Consider the following 21,914-nt stretch of genomic DNA (forward strand, 5'->3'; position numbering starts at 1 on the left):
TCTTATTTACTAAACCGTGTGGGCGGTGGTAGGAAACCGTTGATGTCAAAAATTGGACGTCGACACAATGGTGGTGGAGGATTAAAAGCGAAGCGGTGTAGTAGCGGGCACATCATTTATCAGTAGAACAAGTCTTCCGCGAGCTTTAATGTCGCTAGATGGGATCTGTGAGGAAAAACACACACTCGGAACGACTCGCATTAATAAGGCGGGATTGTAAAAGCGTGTTGTTTTGTGCATTTTAAATATATTTTAAAGCATGTCATTAATATTTTATCTGTTTCATTCAGAAAACTTTGCGTGCTTTATAATTTTTTTCTCTGTTCGATTTCGGAATTAAAGTTACCACTAATAAAGAATGAAATTGTTACAAATATAATTTTATTTGCCTTAATTAGGTATTTATATTAATTTTACATTTTTATCTCATATTCATTTTCTCAGTAGTCGTACGAAACCTATACTTACTGTATTTGACAATGATCCATTCTGCTTTCTACTTAATTTACCTTGGAAACCGGCTTTATCGCCGTATTGCGTGACAAGGAGCTCTACGTCATTTTTGGGAGTAACGGAACTTCATGTAATTTCCAGTAATGATGTGTTTCTTTTACTGTCATTTGACACTGTACTAAATATACGATGTCTCAGCAGCAACTAATAAAAATATATGTTCATTAACATACTTATATAAAATGAGTTGTCACTTTATCTACGCACTATTGTCCAAGTTATATTTGGTCATATAATTAGCTTTCAATCGTTCTAAAAGTTATTAACCATTTGGTATTAAATATTGCAAGTGTTTCTTATGAGTGACTTTAACCACTTTTCTTGGCACATTTATAATCCGATGTACATATTTCTTCACAGAAATTCCGATACATATCGGCGTTAACAAATAAATTCCCAACACCAACAAAGATTGTAACATCAGCTTATTGACACCAAACAAATAAATTCATCGACTTATCTCCAATCTTTTAAGTGAAACCCGAAACCGTAAACTTGCACGTTGAGCATACAGTGTTAACTATTCATTCAGCGTCTAGGGAATATATTGAACAAAAGACGGGCTCAGCATCTGACTACACTATTTCTCACTACATCGGTGCGATGTAATCAGAGAAGACGACGTGTCGTGCTTATTTATGTATGAACAGGGCGCGGGCGAGGGTGGGCCAAACGTGCGGGATACAAACAGAATAATATTGATGACACTGCGCTACGAGGGGTCATGAATCATTAATCGTCTGCTCTCGTCTACGGCTCTATTACGACTGCCTTGCCGGATAAGGCAAGACACCCTTCTCGTGAGTTTTGTAGATGTAATGCCACCTCGCGACACTTAGTCCGATTCGCCTGACCTTTTTCATAAATTATCGCCTTCAGGGAATCCGCGAGTCGACTTCAACCAACTGCAAAGCCAAGAACAGCTTAATCGAGCATTCCTCAGGCTGTCCCGTACGGACGCATTTTATTTCCTGTGTTGCGACATTTTTTCGGCGTTTAAAGCAGACGATTCTTTTTCTATGAATAATTTTGACCATTAGTCAAAGAAAAGGAAACTCTTGTACCTGCAAATCTTCAGAAAATTCGCGTTTGGACGGGACAATGGTGGACAATTTCACGGAATGCTCCAATGCGGAATAATAACACAACATCATTTTTAAACCAATATTCGAATCATAATGAGATTTTGACTCCAGCACTTTCAAATACTTAAGCATAAAAATTATGGCTTCGAAAGAAATAAACCAATGCTTTTAAATACAAAAAGCGAAGGCAATTTAAGTTAATTCAGTAAGCAACAGACATAGCTACTTCCAAATGAACTCAAACGTAACAAAAACAAATCTTCAACAAAAACGCAGGTCATTTCGGCGTTGACTTTCTCGTTTATTTTTTCTAACCGCAGCGTGGCCCGAGGACGTGCATCCGAAACCTTCACTTTTTTTCGATTTTCCGTCGAACAACATTTTTATTCTACCTCTTGTGCATGGCTGAACACCGATAAAATAATAATGCTCACTCCGGGAGTGGCCACTTCAAAAGGGACCATAAGGGAAGGTCTGAGGGTTCCTAAATTTCTAATCGAGATTTTATTTCGCAATCGCCCGGCTGGTTCTTTATGGTTTCTTTTTTGCATTATTAAGGGTCTCAAGGTGAAACGGGTATTTTGTAGTTTTTTTTTATTATTCTGTTGACGTAAGTAGGTACTGCTATTGGGGCAAGGTTTAAAAATGCTATTACTTTCAGTTCAACAACCGAAATTACTAATGTATGTAAATAAAACAATTATGTATTCCGAAAGAAGCAGGTGAAAGGGACAAGCAAGAATGTGTTGACATGTTTTTGAATGGTGTTTAAATATTTTATACAAGTCATGTATGTTCATAACAAAACCTTCTAGACATGGACACAAACGTTTAATACATGCTCTTTAAAATTCATATCGTGTTTCTAAAGCCCGCGTTGGCAGCTAGGAGCAAGCTTTCTAGAAAAAAGTTACTAACCCAAAAAAATGTGAAGAGCATAGAAAACTCATAGACAAATATATACAAAGACTCCGTAGTTTCAATAAGTCTCAAAACATACAATAGTTCCGACACCTCATTCGAATACACATAAGTAGTAAGTTTCTAAGAGATTTATCAGGTATTTAATTTAAAAATAGACTTTTAAGTTGATGTGTCGGATGTGAAAAATTATAGACCAATATCATTGGCAACCGTTGTGGCAAAAGTGCTGGACAGATTGTTTGACAGACACTTAGCTAAACATATTAAACTGAATGACGCACAGTTTGGGGTTAGGCCCGGACTTTCCACAGAGTCGGCTATTATGTGTCTGAAAAGCACTGTCCAGTACTATACTAGTAGGGATACACCAGTGAGCGCCTGCTTCTTGGACTTATCGAAAGCCTTCGATCTGGTTTCGTATGATATACTTTGGCAAAAGCTGACCAATGAGACCAGTGTCCCCGAGGACTTGATTGAGATCCTGAAGTTTTGGTACGGGAACCAGATTAACTCGGTCAGGTGGGCGGGCGTTCACTCGGATGAATACCGTCTGGAATGTGGAGTAAGGCAGGGCGGTCTGTCCTCTCCTAGGTTGTTTAACCTATATGTGAACCAGCTTATGGATGAGCTCAACAATGCCTATGTCGGATGCTCCGTGGATGGCAAATCCATAAATAACATCAGTTATGCTGATGATATGGTGTTGTTGAGCCCATCCATGAGTGCACTCCAAGAGTTGCTGGATATTTGTGACAGGTACTCGGTGAGACCACCACTGCTCATGCACTGGAATGGACTGCATGTGGCAGCCACAGATGCTGAGAAGTGGTGCATCTAGATTGCCTAGTTATATTTATTTTTTTGTACGTGTAGATATATTATTAAATTTATTATTATTATTTTGTATATCACTAACCTTAATTAATTTTAAGATTTGTTGTAAATACTAACAATTATGGATCTATTGTGGATTCGAATTAAATAAATAATTGAAATTGAAATTGAAATTGAAATTATAAATATTTGTATTAATGCCAGCTCTTTATTCATGTAAAGCCGTTAATTTTTGATATCAGTTTATTAGATATACAATCCTCCCATAACATTTGCAACATTTTCCACCTATAAAGGCACTATTTAACCTACAAAAGGTTCTATCAGGTATAAAGTTTGCGCCATTAGGGGCAATTATATTTTTTAAGACTAACCCACTTCCTGATTATACGGCTACTCTAATTTTGTGAACAATAAAATCCTTTGCCTATCCTTCCGCCCTTGGAAACGTCACGCACATCCCTTTGCAAACAAAATGGAAAAAAAGTTAAAATGGCTGCTCTTTGTGCACAACCTTAGTCCTTTGCAGGTAGAATAATAACAAAAAAGAAGGAAGGCAAAAAATTTGGACGAAGCGTGATCATGCTCAAATGCTCGGATTTATCAACATATGTCGATTTTGATCCACATGAGATTGGCAGGACCCATATCATGTTATTTTTTTTATCATCTACCTACCTGGCATTTGCAATTGAATTTGGGCTTTTTTTATTTGATGCTGGATATATTTAGATATACAAGAATTATAAACACATATAAATCAATATCGCCATCGAAGCCCATATATTGATTCATTAAAATTATAACATCAAATTCAAAATTAATACAAGTTACTTTAATTATTGTATAAAACAGAGAAGCTATATCAGCTCAATCCAAATATTAATTAAAAATTAAAAACGGAACTTAATAATTCGAAGCATAATTTATTGAGCAATCTCGGAGCTAAGGCTGAAACAAATAAGTTTATTACAATTCGAAAGATAGATACAAAGTACATTTATTGTGGCCCGGACCCAATACCGATAACCAAGCAACCTGTTCGGAATGCTTCAAATAAATAACGCAACCAGTTTAGATAAATTGTATCAGTAAATATTGGTCGATATAAATCGTACTTATCGTTTTAGAGAGAAGATAAACATTCAAGCTAATGTAATAGGGATATTGACTGTATTTAAAATAATCTCATACCATGCACGAACTAAAGCACCAGAAAATTATTCGAAAAACGTAGCCAGCAGTTATTTTTTAAAACAATTTCTGTTTAATAAATCGGGTAGAACTATGTGTAAAGACTTGACCGTGACATCATTTCATATAAGTTCCATAGTACGTAAAGAGAACAAACTCTTATGGGAGAACTGTTGCAAAAGTATCAAGCTGGCAACTGTAAAAAATAGTTCGAAATCTCTTCGATGGCGATGGCGCTATGGTAGCACGAAGACATGTCATGAACTTAGACGTTATTGACAGTGTTGTGCGCTGTCTGTGATTTTTTTTTGATCAAAGTCTAAAATTTGTTCGCGATGTATTGTGGCGCCACCTATTTAAGGTTCTTTGATGGACACTTTTCATACACATAGATTGTTCTCCTTACCTCTACCCTCCATACCCTCCATATTCCATAGTGGCTAATCGTTATGACAGTTCGAAATATAAACTCATTTGACTAGTCAGACAAATACCTGTTGTGATGTTTTTGATCGATTTTTGTCACGTGGTAAATGATGCCATGAGTAAAAATATTCAAAACAACAATTTTTCTACAAACTGCCGTCGACTTTTCAACAGCATAATAAATTAGGTTCCCCTACACCGACAGTTTCAATATTTTGGTACGAAAGGTGAGATAAATTATAATAACTCTGCCGTGATTTATGACTAGGTTAGTATTTGATTATGCTTTAGTTTCTATTTCAACATTGTTTCAATTGTTGAGTATAAAATGAGGCATATTAAAATGTTAAAAACCTGATTTTCAATATTTTTTTGCAGATACAAAAGATTTTGTGTTGGTCCCAGAGCTCTTACATCATAGGTATATAAATGCCAGCTAGATGCACTGCCAGTCTCCCGTGTAAGTTAAATCTATTGATAAATAATGCTTAATATATTGATTAATATGATATTATATTAATCAATATATTTATTTCAAAACTGGAAGCGCTTCGGTTTTTTCGGTTCGCGGTTTACAAACAACTTCTTTTTTTGTATCTAAATAATATTTTTAAGTAGGTAGGTAGCTAGATTTTTTACGTTAATGTAAAAGCTTTCCGTTGACGAATCCAATTACGATATCTTCTTAATTAATTACCTACACACTACCATGCTCTTACTTACTTTTAATACAGGTACCTAATATATATATATTTTTTTTTTTGGATGGGGATATACTGCTACTTACTTACATATGTAGTTTTGCCTGATGACAATTTGGGTTTATTTTGACTTTCTTAAAGAAGTGCGTACCCACACTTCATTGTCTAAATAAGTAGGTAAGTATTACGATAAGTAATTAATTAAGATGTCGGAAAGTGATTAATCAGAGGTAAAGTGGCTAGGATTTGAAATGACTTAAATTTACCTACTAACTTCAAAGCGATAAAAATAAGCTCTATTTTAAGTTCTTATATTAAGCTACAATCATTATAAAAACGATTTTTTTTTACATCGGAAATCAGAATGTATTCAACCAAATTATAATCTTTAAAGTTTAATACAAAAAAGGGTACCAAAAACAACCTAAATTAAGGTACTACGTAGAAGAGAAAAACCTTTTGACGGTTTCCGACGCCTCATTTAACCGGATCGGTTGTTCTTTGATCTATGATCTGTAACGATCCTAGTAGGCAAGTGGCTAATCAGCTTGAACACCGGATTATCGTGGGTCTAACGGATAACGGATGGCCTTCACTGCGATTGATTGAGGGACAAATGGACAAAGCAGGGATCCGGGACTATTCTAATTGGGCCATGTGGGTTCTTTTACATAAACCATCCGCCTTCTAATAAGGTCCTCTGCGGCTCCTTCTGCGGCTGCGGATTCTTCTGATTCATAAAATTCAATTTGCTTCAGGATTTAGGTGTAGGAAAAGTGAGAAATTTTATGTCTTACCTTCTGCAAGCATGTCGCTCTGCACTGCGCTACCCGCAACGGCGAGGACACCTCCTCTTCAGCTAACACTCCAATCCATATGGCCGAAAACAAAGTAAAACTATACAAAAACATTTTGGCACTCATTATCTTTGGTATCCTTGACTCACAATAAGAGTTATGGTCAAAGCTTCTTCCTTATCATAACGCGCACATAAATCCAAGTGAAAAATTGCTGGTCATAATAATACAGTCTAACAAAATTCTTCAGTTGCCAACTGCAAAAAATTTCAACAGTTTTTCTTGACACAAAAACATGTTCCTTTTAACTTTTCGGTAAACAAATTTCCAATGTCGTCACAATTCACGGTCCAAGTTTAAATCACGTAGTTCCATATCAATTCTTGATAAATCACGGTATTAAACGTAAAAGCGCACAAGAAAAATGTTTTCACAACTCGAATCGTCCTCCGAAGAGCAGTTTCCATGAGCCAACGCTACCGCGCGCGCGGTCGAATGCGGACTAACCACCCCGCCTGAAGAAGCTCGGTTCCTCTCCCCTCTGTTGGTTAATTTCTGTTTCTCTCTCGGTCGCTCATGAGGGTTCTCGGCCGTCTCTCTCCCGCTGAGGACAAAGTATACGTCCGTGGCTACTACTACGTATGGCGCTCTCTCTGTCGTCTCTACTAGTGCATATATTTTATTCTATCTCGTTTCATCTCGGGCGGTTTTACGTTGTTTTTCGTTGATGCAGTTTAACGGATGGGAATGTAGTGGTTATTGTTAGACAAAGACAGTGGTAGGTCGTAGAAATTTAAGGGTTGTTAAAAAGGGGTGACAAAGAGTCGAGCTAATTCAGGGCCTGCGTTTTTATGGGAGCTCAGGCGGTAAAAAATATCCCGCCTCTCTCGTTTGTTCAACTTTATGGTTCTCGCGTCATGAAGCCATATTAATAATATTAATGGCTGCCGCATCATCCACACTATTTTCATATGGTTTTATGAATATGTTATTAAACAGCGCTTTATTCCTAATTTATATTTTTTATCTCAAGATTTGATTTAGGGTGCAACGTTTCTTTACCATAATTATATCCTCATTAAGGGTCACCGTGCCACATTTACAAACTACTTAATTGGACGTCATTTCTGATTCGTCGTCATAGAATTCAGTAAGGAATAGGCGTCATTATTTTCCAGTAATGACGGCAGGTAATTGCGCTTATGTTGGTCTGGCTCTAATGACGAATTAATTTATGCCGCGATAACAAACGGTGAGAAAACAAAACAAAAATTATTTTATTCAGGGTGACGCGTTTTAGATTATCTATAAAAAAATGAAATGAGTAAAAGTGTAAATAGTTCACATTTTTACATCCCACAATTACGAGTACATGTCATAATATATATTGTCATGGGCTTCGGATTGGTAGAGCTGTTATTAATTATTTCTGAAATAATATTTAATAACAAGTCTACCATATGGTCTATATATGGTCTATGTATGGCCTTTTTGTCTGACCGCGGAGAAAATCTGAGGTAAATGAAACGATTGTCCAAGAATTACGAAAGTCTGTTCAATACGTTTGCCGCTACTGTACTTTTCTGTAGTTTTTTATTTGATTCACAGGAACATCTTTTCGCAATATAGTAAAATAATTAAAGGTGTAAAGCGTATATCTGATGTCTATCCTTAACAGACTGTATAAATCCTGCAAAACAAACCTCCAGAGCAATATTCAGCTATTCTGAAAAAGGCAAATGGACGTTGACAAAACCTTTGCAAAAAGATTAAATAAGAACACAGTGTACGTGACAGCGCACAAGCCTTCCAACGTAAAGGCATTTTTCGTTTTCTTTCTTTAGGCTGGTCCTATTCATGCCGCTGTCTTTAATCTTCCAGTCTTCCTAGACTTTGTCGAGACGAAACCTGGTCTACGGAAAGCACAATTACGATACCCTTCGAATATACTATTGCAGCTTTCATGAAAATTACATTACTAAACTTGGAATAAGGAAATGTGGTTTTTACTCATGCTTTCCGTAGAACCTTGTCATTTCAAGCACGTATTGAAAAACTTAGATGACATAATTTTTTTACCGTGAATAGTATTTGCTTTCCTAATTAGCTAAGTAGTTTATTTTGTTGGGCATACAATGGCACCATTAAGTATATTTCAGTATCCATGGTAATTGTTATTGATTTATTTTACCTATTGTGGGTTTTAGATTAAATTGTAGTCCATTTTTTTTTACTATAAAGCTACTATTATGCTTTTTACTATGCAAGAAATAAATGAGCGTTCCATACTATATCCAATGAGTAGTACCTGTTCATAGTTAAAAAAACAGACTAGGTACTTGTAATAAAACAAGGCGTTTGCATTCAATAAAGTAACATTGAAGTAATATGTAAATAAACGGTAACCTACAAATATCCATATAAATATAATTTAATTTCATTACTTATAAATGTAATAAATTTACTGATGAATGCAATGACATTGTGTAGTAGGCAGGTAACTCAAGTATTACGTCCGATCGCAAAATGTAATCGATTGCAAATGCAAACAAGACGCAGTCCCTATACTCACTTCAAGTAAATATCGAAAAACGTGCAACCATTTAATCTCACGTAAAAGAGCTGGCAGATCCATAAAATACTAAAGCCAACAACGACCTTGGTCCCGCAGCTACAATCTGGAGTTTATATTGTTGACAGGACGCGATCCACCGTCGGCAGTTTACGGTCAGTGACAGGCGAGCATTGTCGGCAATGCTCTTCGAAGTTTAGTATCTTGGTGTAAGTATTAAAGCTAGAGTGAAACGGATTATTTCGTTGTAAAAGTAAGAAAGATTGGTAAAACGAGAAGCAGATGCACGCAAACCCACCTTATTTAGTCACTCATGACACTACTTATGTTACATTTTGCTTTTGTATGTCAATTGTCAAATATCAAAACTTAACGTTTACCCAACGATATCGTCGCAATTCCCAAACGTAACAAAAACGGTCGCTATGACAGAACCTATCATTTAAATTGTTTCCTTTGATTATTATGGTTATTTTCTAAAAAATACCAATATAAGTTTTTGGCAAAAATGTCATTTTTGATACACGCTTTTATCACTGACTGTACTCTTCTTTCCACTAGGCCGCTAATACTCATCGATTAAATTCTAACAAACCCAAACACAATTACTTTGCGGTATATTATCACTGAGTTCCATTGGCCTCCTGTCTCCATTATCAGATCAGCTCCATGTCATCATAATTAATAATCAAACGAACTTACCTGTGAAGTTGATTACAATTATACGAGTATCCAAATGCTCCATGTCATCATAATATGGCATAGTCATCCGATTTACATATGTAGGTATGCAAAATTTCAGTTCAATCGGAAATCGTGAAGTGGGTGAAATAACTTTCAAGATTTGCAACAACATGGCAAGGAAAATAAAAGCTTATAATGAGTATAGTCAAATCAAGCTAACTCTGCAGTGACAGAGTATGGAATAGTCATCATGAGCGTCATATTATTTTGAAAAATTGATCTTTACAATGGTCTCTCTTCCAAACGCCATAGTATTCACGGAGAAATTAAATTAATGATTTACGATTTAATACTTCGCAACAGCCTGTATGTAGATACACGGTAATTAAAGAGTATGCCATGTCACTAGTGTCACTTTAGTATTATCGTCATTGTGAACGACTAATACAGTATGCTCCTATTTATTGATGAATAATTTGAATTAATTAATCTTTTAATTTTTTTTTTCATGTTTATCTAGTCAAATATATGTACCATATTACAACATTCCTGAGAAGGAAATCTACTCGGGATCGCAGTTAGTCAATATTAGCGACACTCAAGGAACCAGACGTTTTTTGACGCTATAAAGAGTTTTCGTTATATAGAGATAAATTAATATGTAAGTAAAGCAACGATAGCCAACATATATAGACGTTATATCGAGTGACGTTAACATGGAGTTTACAACACAAGCCTTATTGAGCTTACTGTGGGAGTTAGTCAATTTGTGTTTTAATTTCCTTAAAAAAAACGAAATACCATAAGAGACTTTCGCTAGGTGGTTGGATCAAGGATCAGAAGCAGAAGGCGGTAGCTTTGGACACGGCGCGGATAGTCCCACGGTTCCCCTCTCTGTAGCCCTGACCACCGGCAGATTGGACCTTACCCAGCTGCTAGCGGCACACTAGGTTAGGTTTTTTATAATGTGTTTATATATTTGTTGTATTGTTTTGTAAGTGTTTTTATATTCATATTAGAAATTACCTAATCAATGAATAATAATAAATCTAACCAATATGCTGAAAACAGAAGGCGCAAACTATAGGTATGTAACTAACAAGTATTCGATTTCCCATCAAGCCCACGGCATCCCTTATAACTCTCAGCACTTATCACCTAAGCCTGTATCTAGTAGCCCCGCTGTTTGTAATTAGCGCTCTTGTCTGGAAACAGAATTACGACGCGCCGCGCTCTAGTGTTCTTTTACTGCCTTATTTCTTATGTGGAAGGTCGTTACGAAAGTTTACTTTTTATGCCAGGGATTATATACTTTTTCTTCGTATATCCTTTACCCTTGCTTAGTACCCAAGTAATACTTTTTAGTTTAATGCTGTAAATTTTTCAACATAGCACCTATAATATTAGTTACAAAGTTGAGTTTATCACACCTACCTGCGATAAGACCGCCTGTTGTTACCTGGTTCTATTTTCCTTTAAAATTCATTTGTAGTTTTACATGTATGTAAAATGTATAATTGTTGGTGCAATAAAGAATATTTACTTACTTACTTACTTACTACCTAAGTTAATCATAACTTTTTTTGGATTTTATTGCTGAAAAACATACATATAGCTATATGATGTCCCATTTTGTTAATCTATTATTTGTACACCAAAATTAACTTAGTACCTACTCAATAAATATGCCCAAAATGCAGATACATAAGTATACCTATGCAAAAACATATAGTGCATAACTTCCATTAGTTACATTAACTACTTTTTCTTTCAATTGTTTACTTGATTACAAAAGTTTAATGCTTAAAACGAATAACCTAAGAAAACCAGTTTCGAGATAGGTACATTGAAATGTTACCACAGGTAGATCTGCGCAAAACAACAGATTTTAAATTTGAGAACATTCCCGTTTAAAATTCCATTACGACCTACGTTAATCTCTGGAGCAGAAAGCAATCCGACTTTCAGAAATTTGGCGGAAAATTTTCACCGTAACCGAAATAAGTAAAAAACATGTGTTTTGCAGAATCATCTGGTGTGCATAAAACCGCCGCGCCGAGGGAGGTTTTTTTGGACATGCGCACATTGATGTTTTGGGTACTGCGCGAAATACATTAGTACATTTCGATACAAGTGCGAAAAATAGGAAATTCGAAACGAGTGGCGATAAATTAAAACACGACCGAAGGGAGTGTTTTAAATCGACACGAGTTGCGAATTACCTATTCGCACATGTATCGTACAACGTTTTACAGTACATATGGCCCTTTAAATGTTCGACACAGTAACATAATATGCTACTTCTCGCACTAGTGCTATAAAGTAGCCCCATATGTACTGTAAACCTATTTTTAACGGCAAATAAATTCATAGTACTATAATGAAGGACATGAAGGTAAATTAAATTGTATTATTGATATCATAAATTTTGAATATGATCTGAATACGGACGAATTTGGTTTTCGCTCCTACCTTTTATAATAAAAAAAAGGCAAAAGAAAAGTCATATAAATATGTAAATAAATATTATAGGACATTATTACGCGAATTGACTAAGTCCCACAGTAAGCTCAATAAGGCTTGTGTTGAGGGAACTTAGACAACGATATATAAATATTTATAAATACTTAAATACATAGAAAACACCCATGACTCAGGAACAAATATGGTCATCACACGAATAAATGCCCTTAGCAAGATTTGAACCCGGGACCATCAGCATCGCAATCTCCAGGCCAACAACTGCAGGCGATGGCGGACATTGCCCAGGATCGAGACGACTGGTGTGCACTCGTGTCGGAGGCAAATACTCATTTTGGGTTGCTGTAAGTAAGTAAATGCCAATATCCAGAGATGAAAATGGGGACTACGTTTGTATGTAGAAATGGTCCACTATCTTCTTAATCCAATGACAATGTATATCCACAAGAAATTCGCAAAGACAGCAACCGTGATTAAATGAGTAATAGTATATTGTGTTACACGTGAGCAAAATTACTTATTTACGGTGTGGGTGTATTGAGCGTAGTGAGGGATTCAAGTGTTGACGCTCGCTCAAGGTGAAAATAATTTTGTTGCTGCTTTGCTGCTTTTCTATACATACTGCTTTTCCCATAACCTATGTGGAAATTATAATGTTTCAAAATATTATATGTATAAGCTAAAAAATAGTATGCACGTATAAAGATATTGTAATTGATTGATTATACTGTGCATACTATTTTCATATTACAATGTGTTAATATTTTATACTGGCAATAAAATGTTCTCGACCAGAAAAGTGCCACTAGCAGGGAAGAAATAGCCATTTTCCGAATAGGTGATGTGAAAACACTATTTTATTGTCTTCGATCACAGCAATAAGTACTTATGAAATAAAACTATTTAACTGTATGTAATAATTATCGCGTATAATAAATTTACGGGAGACTTAGGAAAAATACAGTCACCTCTGTCAAAATTACTGAAGTTATTCCAAAATATTAAATAGGTACCTATAGGTAATTGTTACAATTATTTGAGTAGGTAGTTCTCCTCGATTATTTTAAAAGTTCAAAATATGCTTGATGTTTTAAAAATTGATAACCCGTTTATCAGATTAAATTTGTATCACATAATTGAAATCTCCATGGATTCCAGTTCAGAGTCGTCATCATAATAATGCATACTTTCGTTTATTTTCCTAGTCTCCGTTTTTTTTTATTTCACTCATTCGGCTCGCTATGCACTACAGACTTGTGGCTTAGCAGAGGCCGCAGCATACATATTCAGTTTTGTGTATTTTAGTCTTTGAATACCATTTTATGTATTTTAGGTAATTTAGATAACAAGATTTTATTTAAAAAAAATGCTTCTACCAAACGAATTCTTTCATGTCTTTTACTTGAGACGTCAGTATCTTTGTCTCAAATAATGATGTTATAATTTAATATAGGTTATAGGCATTCCAAAATTGAAGTGCTTACCTAGTGCAAATTGTATAAGTTACCTTTAGTCGCGCCTAGGCAAGCGAGAAATGTGCACGTGCTAACGAGCTGGTGCACACTGAAAGAGAAATAGACAAGCTTATGTTTAACTATGAGTATGAAAAAAGATGAATGAATAAAATTAATCAAAAATAACAAATTTCATCATAGGTAATGAAATAAATATGGAAGAATGAAATAAATAATATCTATAGTTATATAATATCAATGGTTCTCAACTATAGCAATACATAAGTCAAAGTTAACGGTAAGGTTTTCTTGGAAGTCAATTTAAACTTATCACAAAAACTATCATAATTTTTCTGTACAAGAATTTAAATGAAACGAAAGTAATTTCTAAACGACTAGAACAATAAAACTTGCACAGACAGAACATTCTTCACGTTCTTTAATATTGTAAATAACAAATTGGCAATGACTGCGTACTTTCATTACTCTGCAACGAGAAATGTACAGTTGGAAAGATGGAACTGTTACACCAAAGCAAGAATAGAGCCATCTTTCCTTATTTAACAATTTTTATGGCATTATTTTTACAACGAAATGAGTTTTGCAGATTTTTTGTGATTGCAAGGACTCTCGTTGGCTTGCGGCATGTTTCCTTCGTAATAATGTTACTTAGTTCTCTTAAAGAATGCTACAATACTATTGTATCATTTGAGTTAAAATTTTACATTAAATACTTAAAAATAAATTTTAGAGATGTGCCGACTACGGTTTTGGCCGACTAGCCGACTAGCCGACTAGTCGGCAGTCAGGTGGCCGACTAGTCGGCCGACTAGTCGGCGTAGCCGACTATGGTCTTCGCCTAAGTTCGGGCGTAATCGGGAACGTTCGGGTCGCCTGATTCGCTGCCGCACGAGGTTGCGTTTTCATGTTTTGACTAGTTTTGTTTACCTTTCCGATTCACTTGTTGCTCCGGTGTGTTATTATTAGAAAAACATACATAACGAATCGTAATTGTTGTTTAAAAGTTTAAATAAACAAGTAGTGATCTTTATAAACATTATGACTAAAAGAAAATCACGCGTGTGGACATTTTTTGACGATGTTGAAGATGATTCAAGTAAAGTGAAGTGTAATCAATGCCTACTTATTTCGCGAGGTGGACTGGGTAAATCGGCAAACACTTCGAGTATGGTGGTTTTTTATTTTATTTCCTTATTTTTTTGGAAGATCTAGGCAGCCGACTATTCGGCTCATTTTGCCGACTAGTCGCCGACTAGTCGCCGACTATAAATGTGGCCGGATAGTCGGCTTTCCCGACTAGTCGGCGACTAGTCGGCACATCTCTAATAAATTTTGCATGGGTATCATTTCGAATTTGTGTGGCAACTAAACCGTACTTAAAAGATTGTTTAGAAGTTTAATGAAATACAGTGATGAGAAATACTATAAGTACACGTTAATAAAAAATAATATACTAATTGAAATAAAATCCTGCTGGAGCCAGTATTGAATAGGCACGTGTTAATGAATTGGCTATTAACAAAAATGAACTGTATTTTTTAATGTCATCTACATGTGTTCCGTGACGATTTATTATTTATTTGATTATATTGAATTTCAAGTTAAATACGTATGTATCTATTGATTATGTCATTTCTATTTGAATAAGCAGGTAGTTATGATGCAGTTGTTTAAAAAAAACATGAGTTATTAGTAAACAAACGAACAAGGATGACGAGGCCTAGAAACCAGCAAGTAAGCGCAATTGTGTTGTTGTTTTTAATTACGTCACAGATTTTACATTACGAATTAGATACCGACCAAAGATCTTTCTTCTTTGTCGTCACACTCTGTCTGTCAGAGTGGTCGTGGTTGTCATATCAGGGCACGTGCTAAACTTCACAATCCGTCGCCATTCTTTCTTAACCATTATCTTATATTTATTCATTAAAATCTTACATTTCACTCTAAGTGACTCTATGAAATTCGTAGAAAGAAACTTCGAATCACTCAAATAAAACCTATTTCACGTCTACACAGTCACGTCTAACCTTCGTTACATTATATTCACCGGTCAAATACCTGCTGGAAACGAACTCTAGAAAAACTCGTATTTCAAAAGTTCGCAAGTTACTCCTTTGAAGATATAAAAGAGTTTCTGGTCTCAAAGGAGGCGATGAGCTCACGTCGTTACTTTGATTAGAACTTCTGCTTATTGTGTTAAAGTTTGACCGGATAGATGCGGGTACCTTTAATTTACATAGAGATAATTACTTTGTGTATTCTGCCCTAGATGAACTTTGAACTTAGCTTTTATTTTAAGTTTTGTTAAAATATTGATATTATCTAATTCTATGAAAAGTAAAAAACTTGCAAGAAGGAATCAGGAGTTATAAACTGTAGGATACATATTTTGTTTTATATGCCATCTTGCACATCTGTTAATCGTAAAGAAAGTATATGGTTTGACCCCTGCAAGGTGAACCAACGTTCTTGTGAAGGTCGTGAGAAGCTACTAGGAGCTTATATCGCATTTCTTGTGTCAATTTTTTTAATTTTTTTTTTGTGTTATTTAAATTAACTATGTTCAATGTTAACAAATTGTATTTGCAATAAAAGTATGTAATAACATTTTTTTAACTCCATCTATATTTGTTAAAATAATTAATGTTACAAGATTAAATTTTCTTTTCAGACATACTTTACATGGTTCAGCAGAGGTTTATTTAAAGGAGACCCTTTATTATTTTACAATATTTACAGAGGTTTAGTAGCGATTTGTTCATAAAAATCTGTAAAACCCTTTTGCTCCCTAATATTAGATTCAATTGATGATAATTGTATTTTCATGAAGAGTAGACAAGCCTAATACCTACTCTTGCCTTTAAATATTTTGAGATATTGCTTCTGCAGATGAATTCAAAACTCTGTTGTATTAGACACTAAATCTATGCACACAACACTGCTAGTTTCTATCTAAATTACGACTATTGAAATAGCACTCCCTCGCGTCAGACGACAAAGCGAAGGATTGCAACTTCAGCGTTTGCTTTAAAGAAACTTTCCCGACTTACATTTCACCCTCATATCAGACATAATGCGGAAATGCAATTTCCATAAATTTTACACACCGTGGGCAGAGCCGAGCCGAAAAGATTGGACGTGACCACATCGTATTAACCCGTTGTCCACTTGATAGGGGTTTGATAACGAGAGCTAATATTGTTTGCACGGAATTATACAAATTGGTTATAGTTTTCGTTACCGTTGTTGGAAAAGGAACAATTAATAACGAAGGTATATCGGCCACAATAACCCATCCTTAATTTTTATACATTTCGCTTTCCGGTTCAGAGAAAATAAATTATTGTCTCTATACGAGCTTAATTTTTAAATTTATAGACTTAACTAGGAATAAGATGGGCATAGGAGTAACTTTAACTTAAAATTTGTGTTAAAAATAATTATTTTTTTAATCCTTATGAAATTAAATCCAATTAAAATTCACTACAAACAATATAACACGTCATGCGCTATATGTTTTACAGGTTTATGTCTCAAAAGAGTATGTACGTTTTCTTGTTAGCTACAAGAAACGTGCGGTTGTAACAAAGCAAATAAATTATAAAAAGAGATCCGGGAGGCAAGACACGGCTTTTCTGAGACAAGTCGTAAATTTAATGGACGGAGAAATTCCTATTTTCCAAGCCTATTTTCGCGGTTAACTTAGTGAAACTATTTTCAGTGAGAATACCTAAGTAGATTAAAATTTCTCGTTTTAATGGAGCATCCCAATTTTATTCTGTTTCATCGACGATCACCTTGAATATTGATTGAAATTAATATATTCATATCATATAACTATGAGGTTTGAAATAATTGGATATCTTTTTTACTTTTCTGCTAAAAGCGCAAAAAATACTTTTGGATTTAGGAAAAGTAACGAATACATAGGTAACACTGAAAGTTCTTAGATAAAGCCACTTAGAGATCATAGTACCTGGGCGACCGAGCTTTGCTCGGTTATAACTATTTATTGTAATATGATGGTGTATAGGAGATAATCTACATAAACTTAAAAAGTAAAATGTGAACTGACAATTATTATTATTTACAAATATTTTCATTTATTACACAAATTTATTATATTAAAAATAAACACAAATAGGTGGAAAAACAATTAAAAACTTAAATTAAAAACTTATAAATAAAAAATTTGTCCCAGATCGAGACCGCTTGGCAGGGTGCCCAGAAGGCTGGCTGCATTGCCCTCTGGATAGCGATGCTTATCCGCTGGGCGAAGTACAGGCCAGCCCTCTGATCACCCGAAGCCTCTATAAGGCGTTTTGCTAACTCCTACAATCGATGTTAACCTTACAGCACTTGTCACAGAGTAACGCCATCTATTGTCAATTTCTCTTATTACATAGGTCATTTTTTTACTAAATTAAACTTGTCTAAAACAATAAAAATTTAAAAAAAATATATAAACTTGAACATATAAAAAAAAAACAAAAGTTAGTCACCTGGCGAGATTCGAACCCGTAACACTCGTTTAGCAGTCTGCGTCTTCACCCGTTAGACCAGACGGACAGTGGCCGGCAATACGAAATTAGCGACCATATTCTGCGTCGAAAGAAAAACGCATGAAAACTCGAAAACACGCGTTTTCCCAAACATAAGAATAATCTAGATAGATTGTATACCCCCAAAAACCCCCATATACCAATTTTCAGCGAAATCGTTAGAGCCGTTTCCGAGATCACAGAGATATATATATATACAAGACTTGCTCGTTTAAAGGTATAAGATATAACAAAAAGTAGCATATAATTTTAAAAATATTTTTTTTGAGGTACGTATTTATGTCATACGATTAATTTACATTTCAGGATTGCTGGCAATTTGAAAGTTGTATAATGTCGAGCGTTGTTCTAATTTTGAACCGAAATTTTTTACATGTCATAATTGTAAACGATTTTCATTGTGGGCTCAACCAACAGTATGGTTACATGGTTAAATATAAATAGGCTTCAATTATGTATTTTTATATTAAAGCGTAGTTCACGCACGACTGTTTACACATTTAATTTCAAAATAACTTGATGATAAGGAAGCATGTATTGTCGTTCAGCGTTAAATTAAAAAGTCGTCAAAAGTTTACATCGCAGTTTGTACGAACGATATAAAAAAGACCGACAAAATGATTGTGAAATTCATTCAGAGTACTAATATATTGCATAAATATTTATGAATAAAAAAACTTAAATCCCGTAAGGTACCTAGTAAATTTTATAAAAAACTTCTGAGGACCCAAAATTCTTATTTTGATCCCCTTTAATACGGAAGAAAAGTGCCACTTTGATTCCTCCTAACTGTAACAAGTAATGTAGGTGTCTGTGTAAGTAATTTAGATATAATTTTTGGTCGGCTTCTTTTACCTTTAAAAACGAACATTTCACCGCCGTATGGCCTATAAGCTTACCTAAAAGGATAAGAGGAAACCGACGTAATAATTACGCGATGTTACCATCAATCACTTTTTGTACCTAATTTATGTATCAAAATTCCTCAACTGTTATATAATATAAATATACTCGCACGAAACGCGATTCCACGTGTAACTAACTCCCTTAATTAACACAGTCGTTCTCTCATTCGGCTCAGAAATTGCTCCATTGTACAAAATTTGTAACGTAGTAAAATTCTTCGACCGCAACAAAATTACCACGGAATTACGAGTATAATTTAATTAAGACATAACAGCACCTTTAATACCAATTAGTCACACGATCCATAGTTTGGGCGTATTGGGTAATTTGAGAGCTTGATGGGTTTACGCCGGCTTTGGGTTTACCACCTACTCCAAACTGACCAATCAGGCGCGACCAGTTTTCGGACTTCGAAGGCTTCTCTGATTTATCACAACACTTGATGAGTTTCTCTAATAAATCCAATGATGTGTCTATTAACGCATCCATAGTAATAAAACTTGATGTGGAATTAGCTTCATCATCTTTTCTGCGTTATTACCTATAATAAACATCTGGAGTTTGCCGCGGCTAGCGATCGCACCGGCTTTTATAAAAAGGTCTTCTCTCGGTCTAACTTCTATTCTTGCCGAAAGCTAATTTCTCAATTTTTCTTTTAATAAAAAAATATCAGATATTAAATTGTCTGGTATTTTGAATGAATAAAATCATGAAATTTCAAAAAAAAAAATGTCTTAAAATAAGCCACCCCAATTTACAGTAAATATCATCTAATTTACAATCCTACATGCTAATCATAACTACAGAGTCATTATTATCCTTGATTACATACTACGAGTACATGTAAATAGGTTTAATTTTCAAGCATTACAAGACATGTTTCACACTCCACGCTTCATTGTTTTGGCAACCTTCAGCCAAACAAATTCTGAAACGCGTTATTAATTTTATACGGCATGATGGGAAAAATGGTTAGACTGGTTAAGTAAATTATAACATTTTAATAAGTTCCAGGCCTTAGACACTCCAATACAAATGCCAATACTAGCTGTGCCCGCGATTAGGCCCTAGAGGGATTGTTGGTCTGTCATCTCCGTTCACTTTCCTGCTCGTAGAAGATTTTTGAAACGAAAGTAGCGTTTGTCTGCTCCCGGCCTTAATGGCTTTAGTACGTGCCAAATTATATCAAAATTGGTTTTATAGTTTACCCTGCGAAAAAGTTGCAGACAGAAAGACAGTAGAGGGGGTTTAAGTTTAATTACTTTCGTCTTTATGCATGATGTACGTATGTATAATATAAAGGATGTACCTCATAATTATAGATAAAGCAATATTTTATACATTAGAAATTTAATTCAAAACAGCAACCTTGGTACAATGCCTCAAGGGCCTATTTTAGATTAAAGCTAGTTATAGTAATCCTCTGTATATATCCATTATGTATATTGTTATTGTACATAAACTGTCATGTACTTATTTCTTTTAAACATATATTAGAACGAAAATACTTTAAAAAATCAATAATCGTACATACTTATTAGTAACGAATATTGTTAAGATAAACAGTATACTTATGTAGGGCACCTATTAAAACAAGTGCAGGACGCCAGATGCGTGCTAATAAGCTGGTTATGTCAGGCTAAGTATTCAAAACTAACATAGTAACGATATTTAGGATACCGTTTAAGTTCATCGAAAAGATCTTTCGTTTTCTTATATAGTTTCTATAAAAAAAATTGCTTTTCGCGTATATATAACAGGGAGACGTCAAAATGAGTCCATACTCATACCCCCATACCCCAAGCACTATGCATAACCCCATGGTGTAGAGCGTTTCTAACTCCTATAATAATTATAAAATCGAAAAAATCAAACGTCCCCTACGTTTTACATAACTGTGATTGATATACAACAAATTGTGTCAAAATATTTTCAATAACGTTAATATCCAGAGAGGATGGACTAAATACGTTTGTATGAAAACTGATTTCGCGCGGGTTTTCCGCTTTTGTCTTAATTGTTCTATGTCCACTGTTTACGTCTATCGCATCTTTGTCGAATGCCGATAAACGTTAGTTTCCGTAGTTACGGCCCAAGGACTTCGATAAATAGAGTAATATCGGGGGCTATGCCTGTTACTCAAAAACCTCTTTGATCCTATTTCTCTAAAATGTTCTATGTCCACTGTTTCCGTGTATCGCATCCCAGTATAAATAAATATGCATTTAAAAAGCGGAACCAGAATTTAATATCCAAGATGTACTTAACAGACTTTATTCTTAAAGATACCAGCGGAGGTTTTCAATGTAATTGCCCCGGTTCCTTCAAGAGCCTGACAGCTCAAAGGCTGGCTTGTGACGTGCTCATTGTGGGACGCCTACGGTTTATTCAAAGTTTGCCCGTATTTTTCTATAAATACGAATATAAACTACTGGGGTTTATAGTGTTTGTTATGTTTAGTTTAGTCAAACAAATATAATTAATTTTCATGTTTATAGGTAGATACTGTAAACTTCAGAGACTTGCGATGTAACTTATTCCTTAAATTTATTTTATCATTCATTTTCATACTACTCCGTAGGTACTATAGAAACAAAATCCAATTTTAAGAAATGTAGGGAAATAATCACAAGAATTTTCGTTTGCATTTTGGCATCGACATCCCCGTATATTTTAACTATCCGATTGGTATTTGTCAATTGAAAATGTCATCTTGACTACTTACTTGGTCTGGTGGTCAGGTCTGCAGAGAGAGGA

The 21,914-nt window shown here is 34.8% G+C and overlaps 1 protein-coding gene across 1 annotated transcript in view; it reads right to left on the reverse strand.

Moving 5' to 3' along the window:
* The window catches only part of LOC133525735 (uncharacterized), a 39,015-nt gene extending 31,987 nt beyond the window's left edge, over nucleotides 1-7,028 (reverse strand). The window contains exon 1 of the mRNA XM_061862097.1: nucleotides 6,475-7,028. Coding sequence (XP_061718081.1) covers nucleotides 6,475-6,600 — 126 coding nt within the window. The 5' untranslated portion in view covers nucleotides 6,601-7,028. The remainder of the gene's footprint in view (nucleotides 1-6,474) is intronic.
* Between the last annotated feature and the right edge of the window lie 14,886 nt (nucleotides 7,029-21,914).

Source organism: Cydia pomonella, chromosome 15 (assembly GCF_033807575.1).
Source record: "Cydia pomonella isolate Wapato2018A chromosome 15, ilCydPomo1, whole genome shotgun sequence".
Lineage (NCBI taxonomy): Eukaryota > Metazoa > Arthropoda > Insecta > Lepidoptera > Tortricidae > Cydia > Cydia pomonella.